General features: G+C 41.7%; 1 protein-coding gene across 1 annotated transcript in view; it reads right to left on the bottom strand.

Annotated features, from left to right (window-relative positions):
* The window catches only part of LOC135224377 (protein piccolo-like), a 44,548-nt gene that overhangs the window by 22,343 nt on the left and 1,357 nt on the right, over nucleotides 1-20,848 (bottom strand). Inside the window, exon 2 of the mRNA XM_064263334.1 lies at nucleotides 2,352-2,637. Coding sequence (XP_064119404.1) covers nucleotides 2,352-2,637 — 286 coding nt within the window. The remainder of the gene's footprint in view (nucleotides 1-2,351; nucleotides 2,638-20,848) is intronic.

The following is a 20,848-nucleotide window of genomic DNA, read 5'->3' as shown; positions in this document are numbered from 1 at the left end:
ACTAAAGATAAAACACACATTCAAAAATACTCTACAATAAACATGCAAAGCATATAACAATGAAGATAAGCCAAAAATTATATATAATTACTTAAACAAAAATTCTTTCTGGATAGCATTTAAAAAGCTAATGTTAGGCATTACAAAAGCAAGCAAGACACTGTCATCTATTGAGGAAAATGCACAATAAAAACTCACTAATGGGAGCAGAAGGATAGGAAATTGGAATGCATCAAAGAACCAATAAAATTAAGATTATAAAAACAAGTATACAGATATCTTATCTTAAGGGATGAGTTTATCATGACTGTAAAATAAGAGATGCTCATGATTGAAAAATATTGTAAGTATGCAGTCATGGTTCAAAAGTATACTTGGGATAGTAGCAGAATGGGTTAAGGAATAGAAAAGGTAAATTCAGATCCTCATTCATCTGGAAAAATCTGACATAAGCCATTATGAAGGCAAGGAGGCATTACCAGGCATTTGCAGCAAAGATTAAATTGTTTTTCCACTTTCACATGGCACGAGCTCAACCTGAGTAGAGGGATAAGGGTTGCTTCATGAAAAAAGAGTTGGGGTTTTTGGAAAGCAAGATTGCATGAAGAAGCAGAATGGAGGTGAAATAAAAGGCTAAACAGTGGGTGCGGCTAGGGATGATAGGATGCTACAAACATTTAGTAATGCCTACAGTGCACTGATGGCACTAACACCCTACAGGGCCATAAGGATTCAGGGGCATCCCAGTATAAAATATATCTTGTAATGAACTTTGGGATCCTGTTTAGATTTTTTTTTTTTTTTTTAATATCTGGGCTAATGACCTCGCACTGAAACCATTAGGCTATTCAGTAAATTTCCAATTTAATCATCTGGTGACAAGGTCATTGATGAGAAGGAATCCAAGTACAGGGCTCTCATCAAAACTATATAGGATGGAAAATCTACATACTATTTTTTCTTGTTAAAAGGTTACCTCATACATAAACATTTTACAAAATCAGTATGATCTACCTACACTGATAGATTTTTGCCAAAGTACTTCTGGTAATAACAAATTGGCTTAGGTTACAAGGAATTCTTTTACAATATATGCTTTTGCCTAGTGCCAAGCACACCACTGAGTAATAGAAGATACCATCAGTTTGGGTAATAGAAGAAACCATCATATTTGCTTTGTCATGTTATGACCTCGTCATTCCAAGTTTATTTCGTTGGATGAGGAAATACTGTACTCTGCCACATCCCCACCTGTCAGTTAAGTCCAACATGTCTCTTTCTCAAAATCATATACAGGCAGTATTTCTACTTTAGTGATATTTCAAAAAAATTACAGGCAGTATTTCTACTTTAGTGATATTTCAAAAAATTATCTAAAATTCAAAGGTAGCACATCAGATCAACAAATAATAAAATCATCTATAGCAACAACAACAAAAATGTTAGCTCCAATAAAAAAAAAATAGGTTTGTTCAACACCACAGCAGACAACATGACACTATACATTCAACCTTCCAAATTCAATCATGGGATGTCATAATGATTAAGGCAGTTCAACCTCGATGAGTTTAATAATGAACAAAAAATGTAAACCCAACATCTGATCTGTTCAAGTTATCATTAAACAACTTCAGCCACAGTTGATTCAATGGCTTTTCCTTTTTTCCTAATAACAAAGGTTCTTTATCCGTCAATGCTGCCTCCTACATAAATCTACCCCACAAAAATTGGCTTCACAACACAAATAGGACAAATACCATGTACATGCATAAATTCACAATAAACTAGCATGCTTTTTATAAATGAATTTTTAAAATTTAATTTCATTAGTGCTCAAGTATAACCTAATTTCATTAGTGCTCAAGTATAACCAAATTCAATAGGCTTGGTACCTGGTTGGGGTTGTTAACCCAAGCTATTAAGTACCTATGACCATGTTCCAGTCTCTTTCCTCTCCATATTGTTCACCACCAAGGCTTTACAGTTTTGATAAAGGAAGGTAATTAATGTCCAGTATAACCCAAGGAATGTGTAATAAGATCACACATGGTCAAAAGTATTACACCCTAGCCACAACCTCCAGTCTGTTTCCAAGCCTATTTACTCAAGGTAACAATTTATATTAAAAACTGTTAGTAGGAGAGAGAGAGAAAATAAAAAGTACACTTTTTGAATTTTAATTTCAGAGGTACTGTAAACTACAGCACAAGTGAATGGCAAAGGCACAGTACTATATACCAAGTTTGTGAGTTGGAAAAATTGAATTAATTTTAATTACAAAGGCATTAAGATGCCAGACTGCACTTCACACCATGCTAAAAATGCTACATAAATATCATGACACTACTCACCATCAGGGAGGTATGCGATGGGTCCTGCAAAGTCATCTTCAACAGATTCCTCTACAGGAAGAGACTCAGGCAGTGGTGGTGGAGTTCCTTCAGATTCCACAACCACCACCTGAGGGGGAGTTTGAGGAATGGGTGGTGTGAGTGTGGCCTCTTCCACATCCTCAAAATTTTCACTCTGAGTTTCTGAAGCTAACAAAACCACAGCTGGATTGTCACTGTTGAAGAGAGAGAGGAGATGCTGCCTGTCCTCATCACACACCCCAGACAGGTCAAGAAATTCAAAGTCCTGAAAGAGATTAATTCAAGTTATAATCTTATGGAGAGTATAAAGTCATGATGTTCACACACCAATGCAACAGTACTAAAATCCTCTGCCACTATCACAGACTTCACTTGTATGAAAAGAGAGGTATGTCAGTAATGTTTATGATTCCCATAGTACAACTGGAAAGAGTAAGACAAAAGATTACCAATGTATTAAACTTAAAATTCATATACAGTGGACCCCCCTTATTCGCGTTCTCCAGATTTGCGGACTCACACATTCGCAGATTTCTCTCGGGAACGTTTCCCTGCATTATTCGTGGAAAATTCGCACATTCGCGGTATTTTTCTATGATAAATATCCACAAATTCCTGGTTTCATTAGTGGGTTTTTCTTGAGTTTTAACTAAAAAATAGGCTGTTTTTAGCATTTTTATAGGGGTTCCAAACATTCGCGGGTTCTAACTATTCACGGGGGGTCTGGTACGCATCCCCCAGCGAATACGGGGGGACCACTGTACAGGTAGTTGTTGATTTACGAACACAATTGGTTCCGACCAACCGGTCCTGAATCGATTTGGACGTAAGTCGGCCCGTGTTAATTTACCGTAAGAATATTATAGTACTAGCCTAGACTACACTAGGGTAATCAGTACCATCTTTACATATAGGGTAGCCTAGCCTACACTACACAGCATTACTTCATACATTTATGGCATAGTAATTATTATTTTCAGATAATTCTCTAGGTTCAATGCACATTGGCTTATGAGAATTCAGTACAGAGAAATTGAATTACATTTAACAAGTTAGCCTCACGTATACAATGATGTTTTCATGGTACATAAACCACATATATATATATATTTATTTATATATATTATATATATATAACTATATATATATATATATAGAATATATATGAAAAAAAAATACAGTACCTAGCCTACAGTACTATGCTGTATACTACATATACGATATAATTTAGAAATTTATTAGTGCACTTGAATATCTTAAAACTGGCATTCTACGGTCTGGAAACTCAAAGTGGTTTGGCTTGTTTTAAATCAGCAGCCATTAGATCGTTCCGCCGTCAACTGGGACGCACCACGTATTGTTTACAACTTCAAGGCAGCAAAAACTATGCCATATATCCTTTGTATGAAAATAGTTGTTAGTTATGTAAATATGCGAAGTCAAAAATGTTTTTGATATTAACCCTGGAAGAATAAATATATGTATTTTTAAATATTCCACTTGAGCATGCTCAACCAAGCCAAACCTTTAAACTTTTAATCAAAACAACGAGACATCTGTCAAGCACAAATTCCTTACTCTGTATGGGCTTGAGACACCATTTTGATAATGTCTTACGTAACTATGTATTTACCTATTTGATATGCCACCTATGAGATTATATGATGCTGGAGGCAAGAAGTGCAAGCATAAATCTTTATCCATACTAAAAAAATCTTTATTTTGTTAGCGAATAGTTTACTGTTCATTTTCCTCAATAGATGGCGCCGCTGTGCTTTGTTTACGGTTTGACGGCGACAGCGACATTCAAATGCAGTTATCGGCAAAATTCATTCATTATTTTGCACATCTCTTTATCCTCTACAATAAAAATCAACTAAGAAACTAATAGCGATAATAATGAAGCTACAAAATTTCGGATATGAAAGTCACCGATCATAAAGTGCAGATTCAGAGATTTTAGTACTGTATTTAGACTTACGATTGGGTAAGCTAACTCGAGAATGTAGGCTAAATGTGTTAAAGTAGTACACTATTTTAAAGAAATGTAAAATACAAAGTTAAAAAATGATGAAGTTAAAATATGTGAGTAGTAAAATAATAAAAAGCAGTCAGAACATAGCTAGCAGTAGGCTAAGTCGGAAACTAGGCTATTTGTATGTGAAATTACCTAAAGGCTTAATTTTCAGCTACGTATAGGGTAAACTTGATATTTAATTGGTGAAACAAGAATGCAATTACAACTTTAAGCATACCCCTCAAAAGACTGAAGTTTCGTCAACATAATGTGATATATGAAAGCCCCATACGAACTAACAGAAGCATGCAAGCTCTTCGTAAAATATGTTTTCAAGGCAGTTTTGAAATCAAATATGGCGGCAATGGCGTGACCGGCCGTTCTAACCACAGACAATCCGCCATCTTTCCCAGCACTCATTTGAACAATGTTAGCATATATATGTGACGTTTATTGATCTTACGCAAGATTGCAGTTGTAATCAGCACAATAAAACATTTTGTTGCCTATATTAGTGAAAGTATGAAACTTTTTATTCCTGGGGTCATGGTTTTGAACTGAAATGACAATTTGTCTAAAATTGCATTTTTCCTAACTATACAAACCTGAGGTCCTTTAACATAGGAAGTAGCTAGCGGCAGCTGGAACGGTCGTAAGCTTCGAACAAGGGGAGGGGAGAACGGTAGTTAACTGCTTGTCCGACAGTCGCGCGGCAAACAAATCACTTTTGCTTTTGGCCCATGCAAAATATGCAGAGTGAGGGGTGGCATGAGGAGGGACTATATGTAAAGGACCTCAGGTTTGTATAGTTAGGAAAAATGCAATTTTCGACAAATTGTCATTTGTTGTTCCGATACGTAATACAAACCATCGGTCCTTTAACAATAGGAAGACTCACTTCTTGGTGGGAGGAATCTGAGTCTTTTGATGAACAGACTGGTGTTCGTCCATCCCTGGAATGCCTCCCTGGTCGTAAGAGCGAGGGAGGGATCCAAGCCTCTGTCCGATTGATCGGGGTGTGCACCGTAGGATCAATGGTCAGACCTCTGGGCCGAGTACTAAGAGAGAGGCAAGCGTATCTCTTCGTACCAGCAAGCAAGAACTTGTTCCTGTTTGCAAGAGGCAACATAAAGTATGGGTTGTCTCAAGCTGGCATCCACTTCCTCCCCCTTGTTGGAGGAAGTGGTGGATATACGCGGATGGGGCTCTGTTGAGTAGCTCACCTGCATCTTGTCCTTATCCAGCAGGGTGACGACCGTGTCCCTCTAACCACAGGTAGAGGGGAAGAAAAAAGGGAAAGTGGAAGAGGAGCCAGTCACACTCTCATTCACTCATCCATTCTTACGGTCACACCAGGACTCGATGCTGTTCAGCCTGCGAGGGTCTGGGTTCGCTACACAACGTGTTGAGCAGCCACCACGGGTCCCAAGGAAAAAGATCCAAGGACCTGTGGGCAATATCCCGAAGGTAGAAGGAAGGGCATGTGGACGGTTGGACCAGACCCCTGCCTTCAGTACCTGCGCCACGGAGAAGTTCTTGCGGACAAGGCAGCATCTCCTTCGCATCGAAGGCGGTGAAGTCCATTAGGGAGGGGATTGTGAACGACTCGAACCAATCGTCAGGGACCGAAGGGTTCTGAGTCTTCGCTACGAAGTTCGGTACGAAATCGAGCGTCACGGATCCCCATCCCCTGGATGCTTGACTTCGCAGGAGAAGTCATGCAGTTGCTCAGAGGAAAAGAAGGAATAGTCGCATGACCTATACCCTCTTCTCTACTTCGGTGATGTCCAGTACCATACTGGTCTGTCCGTTTGCCACGAAGTCTCTCACATCCTCCTATCCCCATGCAGCGAAGTTCTCGGTAGTGGATAGGACACCGACACTCCATGGTGGGTGTCAATGGTATGGGTACTGTACAAGCTATTAAAACGAAGTAATGATTGCTCTGTAACAACCGAACTAAGTCAACAGCGTAGTTTCGTAACTGACTCGGCCGCTCTGACAGCTGCCAACTGACTGCGTTTCCTTGGTAGGAGGCAAGTTGTCAAAGCATCCGAGTAAGTCACGTGACCTTCGCCTTTAAAGGGTTATGCCGAGAGACCAAACAAATAATGTATTTGTTTGTCACCAATGCCGGACAGCGAGGTGATGATTCTCTTAAGGGGGCCGGCCGGAACACCTATATATGGAGGTATAGGGCGAAAAATGCAAAGACATGAAAAAATTCATGGAGCTTCATATGGCAATTGAGAATACGTATACGAAATATTTCGTCAAAATTCCTCTTACTTTCGTAGTTACAGGGTAATTAGTTAACGTAACTCAATAAGCCTAAAACATTGATCCGTACAAGAAAATGCAATATTTCCTCTATTATCGTAAATTTTGATAATTATTGTCAAAGAAATTGGGAGAAATGGGCATCTGTAAGGACATTCCCCGAGTCGAGAAGGAGACTTCAGGCCAAGTAGTCCAGTCGTGATTTAGTGTGGTTACAGACATCGAGTTGTTTACACGTTCCATTTCACCTCTGACATACGCCTGCGTTTACGTATGTTTATGTAGGTTTCGGCAAGAATTTCATCATGCCAATGAGGAAAAGACAAGGAAAACATCTTGCTAACATACAGACGAAGAAAAAAAAATCGCTCAAGTATTATTACAGAATATCATAATATATGCGTATTTAGTGAAGAGAGAGGGGAGGGTTGCTTAGTAACGCCCCCGTCTTGCTTGACAGCACACGTCACACTGTGCCCAAGGCTACGACGATCTTTGAGCAAAGAGATCTTCATTCATGATAAATAACAAAGTTTGGGTTTTTTAAAACCCAAAATGGAATATGAAATTCATAATAATCATGATTTATTAAATTGTCTTTGTAAAAAAAGAGTACGCCTTCGGATTTTCACCTCTTGAAATTCTCTTGCATTTACGTTTGTTTATCTTGGTTTCGGGCAAGATTTCATCATGCCAAAGAGGAAAAATACAAGGAAAACATCTCGCTAACATACAGAAGAAGAAAATTCGCTGTAATAAGCCGAGTTAGCGAAGGGGAGAGAGCAATTGCGTAGGAAGGAGTGCCCCATCTTGCCTCAAGCAGTGCCCCAGGCTGCGATATATGAGCAAAGGGATCATCATTTATGATTAAATTATGATAAATAAAATAGTTTTGGTTTATTAATACACAAAAAAGAAATATACATTCATAATAATCATTATTATTAACTTTGTCTTTATAGAAATACGAAGGGAAACTTTGAACGCCCGTATCTCAAAACTATACTTATTGACCTTCAAAGTCTATCTCCTCACTAAGTTTTAAAGCTATAACATTGGAATTTGGTATATAACTCAGGAAGACATTATAGAACAATCAAATAGAGCCCTTTTTTCCAATTTTTGTTTCGTATTTTTTTTTTTTTATTTTTTCTCCTGATTTATAGGGTTTATTTTTTTACCATATTGAAAATTCATATCTTGCAAAAAAAATTACTTTTAGAGAAAAAAAAAACAAAAAAAATCTCTCCATTCGATTGGAGGTCTACATCAGGTCTATATATGGTAGTAATCCCAGGTCTTAATATTAAATATCAAGGGAGGAGAATAGATTTTGAAAAATGGTTATTTTCGGGATAAATCGCCCTGGCGTCACAAAACTGAAGGTCAGAGGCGAAAATCATATGCGGTTTGGAGATGTCCCAAGTCACCTTATTAAGTGGTATGAATATCAAAGTCCTGTCCTTGAAAAAGGGCATTAGCCGGCCGGCCCCCTTAAGGCATGTGCCCAACAGGCGAAAGTCAATTGCCTTCTAGAGACCGAGGTCCCTGGAAGGTAAAACATCTCATGGTTGTTGAATCTCAGCTAAGGAGAAAACAACACTATGTACCGTTGAAGACGAAGGTAGATATTGAATGCAACCTACGTCTTCACAGATGAATCGAGAGAAGGATTCTCAAGATTCATAACCTGTGCTTACAAATGACTGAAAACGCTAACCGCTATTTCATTGCTGTCCGGTGAGAAGTCGTAGTTGCAATGAAAGCGGGGCGTTCTTCAGTAATGAAAACACAGGGGAAAGCCGCTGAAGAACTGCTTCTCATGGCTGAACATTTGGAAGTAGAGCTGTCAGGTCGGAGAGTAGGCGATGTCTTCTGACAGATCTCGTAATTCGGGTTGAAACAATGAACAATTGTAACACCTAAGAATACGAGATATTTTGAAGACAAACTCAGATGTCTGCAAAATCATTCGCATTATCGCAGTGCGATGCAGCGGGAGACTTGTACAGACTTCTGTTTACCGTGCGGTAAACAGAAAGATGAAAGAGTCCAAGAGATATCTCTGTTGAAAATTCTCGCAATGTCGAAGGCGATGGAATCTAGCGTCACAGCAGTAGATGGTCCTTCATTATTGCGAGAATCCCCGTTAATCAGAGACCTAAGTCCATGATTGTTGGGCAGAGATACGGTTCGGTAGTCAATCAAAGCAGGGGAGAGAGAGACATACATGACCGTGCATCTCGGAGGCCCAGCTGATACTGAGCTGCTATCAGGCAGTTCAATACGCGCCTGAGCTCTCGCTGACTCGTCATCCTGAGTTGCCAGGTAATCCATTATTCCACGAAGGAATGCGTTCGGCTAGAACTACCGAGCATAAAAGATATGCTCGAGCAATTAATTTAAGCGAAACGAATTTCGGTAAATATAAAAGTTGAAATGGTGTTGTCGTGACAAAACCATAAGTATATAAAATTGAAACTGAAAACTCCTGGGAGGTTGCAGGCAACCCCGAGTTGCAGTTCAATTAGAATACTTCTCTTATAAGTCGCAATCCGTAGATTAACTAGGATATGCGCCTACCCCTCGACAATTCAACTGCTTAGTAGAATCATGTCGCGAGGTTAATATACGTAGTATATTTGTAGGATTCTGAACAACGATCTCCATCCTAAATTCTTTCCTTCAAGAAAACAAAATAAGGATTGGAGACCGACCACCTTCGATCTCTATCAAAGAGAGTGAAGGAGAAGTCTCCTCGAAGGAAGCTTCAATGGTGAACAGAATACTAAGACGATAGTTCAAGCCAAACTGGATATTCCCGTCCGATCTTCTCTATTCCAGGTTGGTCGCCTACTGTGAGATAGTTTCTTTCAGCAGCAGTCTTCTTCCCAATGCTAGAAATTCCAGGAATTCGAGCATAGGCGAGGTTCCCGATTATCGTGTAACATATCGGGGGATTCTCGTCTCGCTCACTTTGGACCGTGGTCTCGCGTAAGTGTTTGGAGATCGTAAAAAACTCGAACACTCTGAATGCGCTGGAAATTTCCGTAGAATTCTAAGCAGTCTGCGAAACCCCCACCGAATTCGTTCGAACGATATCGGCTGGTGGTCCTCTCGATTCCCGTAGAAATCGAGAATGGGGCAGGATTCCTCCTCAACGACCGGGGCTTACGTCAGGTAGGACCCGAAGGTCCCCCCGGTAGCGCAGTCCCGAACGTGGATCCTACAGAGAAATCTCTGTAGGATCCCTCCCCTTTCCCTCGTAGCCGTAAGGAGAGAGGGAATGGGGGCGGGAGAATTGGATACTCGCTCGCCTTCCCAGTGGAACTAGCAGTTGGAGAAGAGTAGGAGCAGCCATCGCCTTGCGGCGATGGCCTCTCAGAGTCTGGGAAAACGTATCGTCAGGAGAAAACTTTTCCCTTTTTCCCGCGGAGGGTTACGAATTCTCACTGTAGGTAAGGGTCTGCCGCCACTGTGAACGTCGTCTGGGTGGGGCTGATCGACACCTGACAGGAGAGAGCGATACCGGTCCTCCGACTCATTCCAGTCCTCGTCGAGTCGAAACCTCTCAGGAGGACCGAAGGAGTATTTAAATACGGTGTCCGAAGACACGTAGAACGCCGCTGTCGCAGTAGAGGTGGAAGTAGCTTGATCGACCGGCCTGAACTGAGAGAGCCTTCTTGTCCGGAGACGAGAGACTCTGGTTCGAGACAGAATCGGCAAGCTCCGATCGCGGCAGACCCACCGTCGGTTTGGGTTCCCTCTCGGGCCCCAAAACGACTCGAGCAGAGACGTGGGCTCTGCTGGTGGGAGCGGCAATCTTTCCGCAAGGTCATTATGCTGACGAATCAGCTTAATGACTTCTGCAAATTCCTCTGTATCTCGGGAGTAACCGCGTCTTGCGGAGTAGGACCGTCCAGTCCCTCCAACAAGAACAGATCCCGAGATACTCCTCCTTCAGAAGGAGGAACAGCGGCAGACCCCTGACGGTCGCCTCCAGCTACTTGCGCGTATGTCCTGGTCGGTCCTAGAACCGTGCCTGGTCCATACGGCGTCATAGCGGGATCGCGAGCGGCGCACCTCTCGCGATCACTCATAGGTACCTCGCTCCTCCCGGTGTAGCCCGAGGAGGTTGAAGGTACAGGAGAGGCAGACCTGACGCTCCCCCCTAGTTCGCTGGCAGGACCAGCGTGCTTGGAGGGCTGCTGCTGATCGTCAACCCGCGGTGGCGATCGAGCAGCAGGCCTAGCCTTGCCGCTCGCCTGGGGCGAGAGGCTCGGCTGAGAACGTCGACGCTGATCTCTAGCGTCAGGCGAGCTGTTGCTGGTTAACCGTCTCCGCCCGGTCCCGATGGGAGCGGCGTCAGGTGACGCCTGCTAGGCTCGCTGTCGCGGTGAGACCGGCGGAGCGTCCTCATTCGGCGCGTCGAGCCGCTGGTACCCTACCAGCCGTGGCTGGTACCGACGGCCGCGGGGACCCCTTCCTCGCCTCAACCCGTGGCTGGTCAGCGACCGTCACGTCAACCCAGAGCAGCCAGCTGGTCGCGGTGCGAGAGCTCCACTGGCCTGGCGAGAGTCGTCTGCAACAAACACTCGCCAGTCTTCTGCTCCGCGCTTCGGTCTTGGCGGCGAGCGAGCTCGGGTGTCAAGACTTTGGCTGGACGAGAAGCCGGGTAGGCGGATTCCTGGTTTAGCGGCAGAACCGCTAGAACCAGGCGAGGAAGTGCCAGCCAAAGCTGGTACTCCTCTGGTCCCCGTCTTCTTCTCCTTGGTAGAAGAAAAGGACGGGCCCTGTTTCCCGAGGGAGCAGGGAGGGACCATTCAGAAGAGCTCCTTTCAGAAATCGCCGGAAGGCGTGACGGGCCCTTAGAAGGTCCCGAAGGAGCCTTCTTAGGGGGGAAAACCCGGGTTACCAGCTGGTCGCTGCAAGAGCGGCCGCTGGCCTGGCAAGAGTCACCTGAGCGTCTCTCACAGCCGTTCTGCTCCGTGCCGCGTCTTGGCGCCGAGCGAACTCTGCGCCGACACTTGGCTGCACGGTCTCCCGAGGGAGAACGTTACACTCGGGATCTCTCGCGAACGAGAGACCGAGCCAGAACCTGGCGTAGCGGCATCGCCGCTAGCACCAGGCGAGGAAGTACCAGAGCTAACCGATACTCCTCTGGTCCCCGTCTATCTCTTCCTTACGGAAGGGGAGACGGGCCCCGCTCCCGAAGGAGCAGGAGGACCAGCAGAAGGACCCGTGGGACGGGCCCTTAGAAGTTCCCGAAGGAGACTTCTTAGGGGGGAAGGCAGTCTTCTTCTTCTTCGGCTTATGGGCCCTTAGAAGTCGAAGGGGAAAGAGGCAGCAGCAGACGATGAAGACGAAGATGACAGCTTCCTCTCTCTCTTCCTCGTCAGCTCACGCAGGACAGTCGTCAGGTCCTCCATCCAGGCCGGAGCCGGGGCTATTGCCGAAGCAACACGGCCCGACTGCACCTGTCCGGAAGGACCTGGGGACTGGGGGAAGACACACCGTGGGCAGGACCAGCATGGACAGGCTCAGGAACCAGGAGCGACAGGAACAGCAACCAGCTCAGGAGCGGCAGGAACAGCGGCAGCGGTAGACCCAGAAGGGACAGCCAAGCCAACAGCGGAAATCACATCAGCGGCAGGTACGGCAGGCCCAGCGATCGCCTCGTAGAATATCGGCAGCCAGCGGAACCTGGGTACTGGCGGCCGTTCCAGGGGCGAGCTGCTGGAAAAGCGGAAGTCTGGGGCAGGCAACACGAAAGAAAACAGGCGGCGGCGGCAACCCCCCCTCGGTACGGCGGCGGCCCTAGTAGCGGCAGACGGCGTCACCGACACAGCATGGGGAGTGTAGACCAGGAGGGGGGGGAGCAGCATAAGCGGCCGTGGTAGTAGTGGAGACCGCCCCAGACCTCGCTAGACGCTGCAGCAGCTCGTGGATGCTAGGCACGCCCTGCCGCCGCGGTGGTTCATACCTGTCCAAGGTCGTCTCCCACGGATGTAGCACCTGCGGTAACATAGATAGATTAGTAAGAGGGGTTCCCTCACGCACGGGGGGAAGACATGCCCCACCCCGAACGCAAGGAAGACCCCAAATACAAAATACAACGAAGAAGCTGAGCGGGGGGCAGGAAGGAAGACGAAGAATCGGATACCAAGGGAGTCGCGGGAGAGCTTTCCGACAACTTCCTGGCAGACCTTCGCTTCCCCTACCCCCGCACAGCAGTGAAAAGTAATATGAAATGAAACAGAATACTGCCCTTGCTTGATTCACTTCATAGAACTTAAAGGGAAAAGATCAATTCCGGGTAGAACGGAAACTTGATCCAATAATATGATGCTATCATAAAATATATATGAAAATGAAACAGAATACTGCACTTGCGATTCACTTTCACATAAAATAATCGTAAGGATCAATTCCCGGGTAAGAACGAAAATTGATCCAAATTAAATTCATGCAAATAAATAAATGAAAAGAATATTGCAATTGCGAATCCACTTTCATTGCATTCTATTATACAAAATAAAAGGCTCGTGCCGAGCGCAATCACACTCTCGGTAACGAACGCACAGGGCAAAAATATAATGAAAAGAGTACTTACATTTTTCAATTACACACTTTCGCCCAAAATACATGACTCGGCGCGAGCGCGCCCGCCCTCGGCACCGAGACATAATTCAAGGGTTCAATTCATGAAAAGAGAGGAAATCGCCGCATCTACGGCGATAGCTCCATGTTGGTTCATAATTAAGTAATGAAAATGAAAACAGTGTACTTACAGTTTCATTTTTCAAGTTCAAAAACCAAAACCATTAGTAGAAAACACAATATAAACAAAGCATACGACGATGAAGCGGGTAGAGCGCGATACGAACAGTCCCTTCAACACGTCCTTCACACCGCGGCCGAAAGCAAAAGTGATTTGTTTACCTCCCACCGTCGCGCGCTCGGACAAGCAGTTTAACTACCGTTCTACCCCTTGTTCGAAGCTTACGACCGTTCCAGCTGCCGCTAGCTACTTCCTATTGTTAACGGACCGATGGTTTGTATTACGTATCGGAACAAATTCATTTTTACCTTGTAATCGGTGCTTTTATCCTTATTGCCATCACAACTGAAACTCCACAGTGCTTATTTAATTGTAATTATAGACATTTTGTTCTTAATTCACTCCAAATTGCACTTGAACCACATTGCTATCCCTGGTTCCTAAGCACTCACTCCACAAACACAGTTACGAGCAGCAGACGACTAAACTGTTTATGAGGTGCAAAGTTTTATTCCCTTAATTGTTTACTTTACTCATTATTTAGTTTAACTTTACTTTGTTACTTCAAAATGTTTATTTAATGCATGTCCCTTATCCCTTATTCGCAACCAAATTAACCCCGAAAAATTACAAATATTTCTGATGTACTTACGAGCAGATGACGAGAAGAAAATTAACTCATCATTGCCGATCTAGTAGTGTGTCACACACACGCCGATGCATTTACAAACTGTTTCATTGAATTCTAGTTGTCATAGTAATGCAGTAATGATAAAATTTCTATAATATGTATATATACTACAAATAGATACACTAATTTTAATTATTTCCCCAGTTTTGTTAAGTCTTATACCCAGTTTGGAGGGTAAATACATACCAATTGACAACACTGATAAACAGTTGAAGAGCGCAAAAGGCCGCAAAGAATGCCGTAGTTCCCTTGGATAAGTAGTGGTTGGAAGTAGTGTTTACGACTTGTGATGAAAGTGCCCCAGCGTCTATAGGTACAAGTGGTGTGCGGATTTAGCACAGGAAATGGGAAGTTTGTTGACACAAGGGACTCCGCAAACATCGAGATGGCGTCAATCTTCTAAACATTTTTAATGGTAAGTAAAAATTTTGAAAGCTTCATGGGGGTATTGTGGCCACACTTTTCATTACCCTCTGGTTAAATCTTAAAATATGGCCTTAATTTCTAACTTTGGAGAAAATACTTACTTCAAAAGGAGAGCAGAGGTCTTGAGCTCCTGCTATCACCACCAACTACTCATGACTGATGACCACCTCTGGTGTCAGGACGTGTTAAAGTACTTTTTCGGTGGGTGGCCAAAAACGCGGTAGTCGGTGAGTTAGCCAGTCCAGTCAGTTGATTACCCTATTTATGAATTGAAAATACAAAGAACATGCAACTTTTCCGTGATTCTCTTAAAAAGTTGTACATTATTGTATCCAATAATATTGTATGTATTCTCATATTAACAATACTAACAAAGCGGTCAATGTTTTGGTTTCGAAATCAGCTGATGGCAAATACAAGTTTAGTTCGCCGTGTTTACGTTTTATTTCACCATATTTAACTCATTTCGGTGCAAATTACCTTGCTTTTAGTTAGTATAAAATATCTAGATACTTTACTTATGAGACAAGGCAATTTGTCATTATACGGCGTGATTGTTTATTGTGCAAAAATATTACGCGATTCCATTCAGTACTTTCCCTTGATTTCATCTTAGTACAAGCTTCACCATTAGTTACATCACTTATCTTTTATCGGCATGAAAACATTAAAATGTGTTCTTTCAAGACCTGAAGTTTTTATTAAAATTTTTCTCTCTCAAATTTATCTACGGTTGTTTGATAACATAAGTTTACTGGAGTTATATCCTTGTTGCGGATTACATGATAATAGTCATTAGTAGCATGAAAAGTGAGCTGCGTGTGTGGAGATGCGGGAACTGGGGAAAAACTGTTGTATGTTCAGCTGGACGCCATTCTTTCTTGCTCAAGTCGCTTCCCAGTCGTTTTAGTTATGGGTGGTTGTAAAGTCGATCAGTTGTAACTCCCATAGGTCGTAAGTCGACAACTAGCTGTAGTTTATAAATTGGCCCATCCCTACTGATCAAAGCAGAACCTGTTGGTATATATGACCGGCACCATCTGCTTGGATCAAGTCCTTGTTTTGTAAGCCTCTTTGTATTTTTAGCCTTATGGAATGTCTGAATAGGCACAGTTTACTGGTGTTCAGGTAATACTAAGTAAATGCTATCGGTGATATAGGATGGCCTATTTTCTGCTACACATAGCTAACATGTACGTATACTGGTCTGAATGATTTTACCACTGTTTGCTCATTCCTATTTTTGTGACTCATCTTAATTTTCCTTAGCCATTTCTAATTGCAACACACTGCATATGACCAATTATTTAATTTGCATTTGTCATAAATAACAAACCTTTAATCTTAGCATTAGGATAAACCTTATCGCATATTAACGTGCTTATATACATATAATCACAGTGATGTGATAAAACTCATATGGCTAAGCGCGACAAAAGCTCTACAAGCACGACAGGAATTTGTAGGCGAGAGGCGGCAAAAAAAATACATCTCACCATATGTCCTGAATTCTTGGTTCCGTGGTTCACGCCCATGAGTCGACAAATTCCTTATAAACGAAAAAATTCCCCTTCAGTTAATATATATGAAAATATATAGATTCCAATCTGGAGCGAAATAGTAGTATTAAAGGATTTATAGCTGAATGCATGTATTAACATAAATCTGCTAGCACCTGCTATTAAACTGGTAAAATTATTTAAAAAAAAAAAAAAAAAAATCATGCTGCAAATATTGTATTGTCTGTTTATCTTGCTACATTCTGACTTTCTATGCAAATCCACCCTCCAGGCTTCATATTTTTAGTCAGTATTGCTGTATACTTGGAAAACCTCCAACTTTGATGCAATGGCCTTGAACTAGGGGAAACAACCGACTGGACCAGCTGATCCAGTTTTGACCACGCATGAATCCACCCTCCGAAAAAGTACTTTAACACGTCCTGACACCGGAGATGGGCACCAGTCACGAGTCATCGGTGGTGAGAGAAACTGCTCGAGAACTCTACTCTCCTTTTGAAGTAAGTATTTTCTCCAAAGTTAGAAATTAAGGTCATATTCTAAGATTAAACAGAGGTTAATGAAAGTCTAGACATGCGCAGTGCAAACATACCTCCATGACGCTTTCAAAATTTTTACTTGAAACACCAACAATTTAGAAGATTGACGCATCTCAATGTTTGCGGAGTCACTTGTGTCAATAAACTTTCCATTCCATGTGCTAAATCCGCACACCACTTGTACCAATAGACGCTGGGGCACTTTCTTCACAACAATTGTGATATGACAACATCCGTCTAGGATCCAAGGAAACTCATGATTTTTCAGTAGAAAGAAGTGTGCACTAGATAATTTTTTAAATAGTTAAACAGCAGTAAATGGTCATGAATTACATAAATTTTTTACATATTCATAATCATTAATTTGAAAATATTCTTTGTTGAAAAAGTAAGTAGATTCCTGACTCAAATATCAATACGTTTGCTGTGAACAGTAACTGCAGTGTGGTTCGTGCACTCCTATTGTTTATCAGTGTTGCCAATTGGTGTGTGTTTACCCTACAAACTGAGTGTAAGATTTACACAATGGGGAAAATATGTGTAAGTGAAATTAGCATATCTATTTGAAGTATTTGTGCATATTAGAGCAATTTTATCATTACTGCATTACTATGACAACTAGAATTCATGGAAACAGTTTGTAAATGCATCGGCGTATGTGTGAAGCTCTACCAAATTGGCAAGGATGAAATTTTGCCGCTGTCTGCTTGTATCTACTTTAGAAATATCTGTAATTTTTCTGGATTAATTTGGTTACAAAAAAGGGATAATAGACATGAATTAAAATAAACATTTTGAAGTAACAAAGTAAACTAAATAATGAGTAAAGTAAACAAAGGAATAAAGCTTTGCACCTCATAAAGTGTAGTCGTGTGCTGCCTGCAACTGTGTTTCTAGAGTAAGCATTTAGGAAACAGGGTAGATCTAAGCCCTTATAAAGCGGCGAACTACTGTAGCAGTTGACGTTTTTTCATAGAATTTTACCTCCTCAACAAGAATTATAAGTAATTTTTGGGGGGGCTGGCTGAAATTAACCTGTAATTTACCGTTTTAACTCTATCCTACGGTAAGGGGGACCGATGGGAATGCGGGGTTTTGGGTGGAGTAAAACACTTGGGAGAACTACGCCTTAAAACTATCCTACGGTAAGGGGACCAATGGGAAAGCGAGGTTATGGGTGGGGTAAAACACTTTAGGGAAGGTTTTGCTGTGTTGTGTTATTTCCTCTTACTTATGACATTTGAAACACAAAATACAAGGTGAAATAAAGTGATAAATAAACCGATAAAGGAGCCATTACAAACCAAACTCCACCTATCTAGTGCTACTACGAAGCCAAATCCTACTGAGCATGCACCATGTTATAGGAGACTAAGGAGAGATTTTGTTTGTCATTGACTCCTTACCTATGTTACACTTCTAAGCTTGCCTTCCTTTAATTGGGGGGGGGGGGGGGGGGTACAAGTAACACTTCTAGGTTAGGTTAGTATCATAACCTATATGTTACACTCCCTGCTGGTTACGTATCCCACACCCCCCTACCAGAATTCAAATATGGAGGTTTGTTTACGTTTATTGGCCCCAAACCAAAACTTTGAAGATTGTTAGTCGAAGTAGACTATGGCAGTTGACGTTTTCCTATTTTATTTTACTTAATTTAAAAGAGTTTAAGATAATATTTTGTCAGTCGCCTGAAACTAATCTGTTATTTACCTTTGAACTCTGTACGTCGGTGCATCGCTCCCCTTGTACCGTCATGTAGCCTTCATAGGTAAATTACGGTTTAATTACAGTCGGCCGAATAAATGTAACTTTAAATTCTTGTTCAGTAAGTAAAATAACATAGGAAAATGTCAACTACCATAGTCTACTTTACCACCGAATGAGGGCTTAGAATTACTGGAACCAGGAATAGCAACGTAGTTCAAGTGCAATTTGGAGTGAATTAAGACCAAATGTGTATACTGTAATTACAATCAAATAAGCACTGCGGAGTTTCAGTTGCGATGGCAGTAAGGATAAAAGCACCAATTACAAGGTAAAAATGAATTTCAGTTCAAACCATAACCCCGGGAATAAGAAAATTCATACTTTCACTAATATAGGCAACAAAATGTTGTTTTATTGTGCCTATTACAACTGCAATCTTGCGTAAGCTCAATAAACGTTACATATATACGTGTAGATCTATATTACTATTCCGCAACAGCCTAGACTATAGCAGTAGCGGTTTTTCTATGCATTTTACCTCTTGAACAAGAACTTTAAAAAAATAATTTATTCAAACAACTGTAATTAACCCGTAGGGGCGAGTACTCAACACGGCGAAATACATTGGACGCCCCAATCCCTAGTGGATGTTGTATCCACGGTTACGTTCCTGGCAGTCCGAGTGGAACTATTCTTTAGAATTACCCATATATCCACTAATATTGTTCAAATGAGCGCTGGGAAGGATGCGAGATCCATGCTGGTTACGAACGGCACCTCAGTCGGTCGAAGACATATTTAATCTAAAAACTGCCTTGAAAACATATTTTACGAAGACCTCACATGCTTATTTTAGCTTGTACGGTGCTTTCATTTATCACATTATACTGACAAACTTCTATCTTTTGAATGGTATGCTTAAAGTGTAATTGTATTCTTGTTTCACCAATTAAATATTGAGTGAATAAGGTTGATCCGCCCGATGACCATGATCCAAGGTGGTGTTTCCCCCTAACTGCTATAGCACATCATCCCGGGGTGCAAGAGAAGTTCAGTGCATAACTGAGCAATAAGGATGACAAACCAGTTTAGGAGGATACCTTACTAGAAGATGTAAAATGCCTTTTACTTATGGGCAAGGCTATTAAATTAAATATCTAACAAGATATTCTTTTACTCAAAGGACTTATGGGCAAGGCTATTAAATTAAATATCTAACAAGATATTCTTTTACTCAAAGGAATCACTCAAGAAGTAATTTGATTAAAATATTGGTAGTACACACCGAGATAACAGACTGGTATACTGTACTTCTGGATATATCGGTGCAAAATGGAAATGAAATATAAATTTGAGGGCTGTCGTCTCCAGATCGAAATCCAGTGCTTTGTATATGACGTTCTTTTTTACATTGATATTTATTTTCATATAAAGAAATTTAGATATTGAATACAGAATAAGAAAAGACGAGAGAATCTATTGTGCAAATTCATTATGCATTCTTTTATACAAAAGATTATAGGGGAAAAATTTATTTTTAAAATGTCATTCCCCGAAACATAGAGCCAGTATTAATGATTTGTTTTGTGTCATACCATTCTAGTACAGTTGTGGGAAAGAAGATTCTAGTAGTACACTTGATGTTGTAGGTAAACTTTCTATATATGTATTGATATGGATAGAAAATGGCTAGAAAATCTGTTAAGTTATTGCTATGTGCTCTGACTCCATAAATGAGAGAGGGCGCAGTTGTTTCAAACTGGATATTGGTATGGCAGCCGTACCCGGATTGCGGTAGATATTGGTACGGCAGTGAATTGCGTATGCACGAACCCTTGTTTACCACCTAGGCATATCAGTGACAGGGAGAAAAATGGCGACGGAACAGCATGAACTGCGGAATAATACATTAGTTTTCGCCGAAAAACAGATGTTTTCAGGCTTTAACAAGCTGAAAAAAGCCAGACATCTATGAAGACTCAAACTTTCAAAAATTGTACACGTAGGTCACGAACAATCAAATCAGCCCTGAAAAGGACTCCAATGAGGAAATTCAAAGAGGATTAAACATAAATCAATATATACACAGCCATCGTACCTTTGGTGAATTTCTCGGCCCTTTATTTTGCCCGACATAGGCAGCTGCAAAGGGCGCTGCCTTTATACACTTTACAACATTCTTTTAATTCACTTCATTGGGTATTGCAGCTGTCGGAGAAGGAGAAGGACCAGAATTTACCAGCTGGTGAAATGGCAAAATTAAACAATTTCAGCACTATTCCATTAAAATTGGGATAGTTTTGTTTTTGTAGCACAAAAAAAGTGAGAAAATTCACAAAAGCAAAACACAAAGGGAGGGGAGGGACATTTTGCTAACTAAAAAAAAGGGGACATGTTCAAAAGGCAGAACTGTCCCGCCTAAAAGCCGAACTCTGGTCACATAATAGCACAGTATGATTAGCAAACTGGTAAATGGATAACAGCTAACTGCCGTACCTACAGCAAGTCAAGA

This window comes from Macrobrachium nipponense, chromosome 12 (genome assembly GCF_015104395.2).
Source record: "Macrobrachium nipponense isolate FS-2020 chromosome 12, ASM1510439v2, whole genome shotgun sequence".
In the NCBI taxonomy this organism is placed as follows: Eukaryota; Metazoa; Arthropoda; class Malacostraca; order Decapoda; family Palaemonidae; genus Macrobrachium; species Macrobrachium nipponense.
This window is presented reverse-complemented; position numbering and strand designations above follow the sequence as displayed.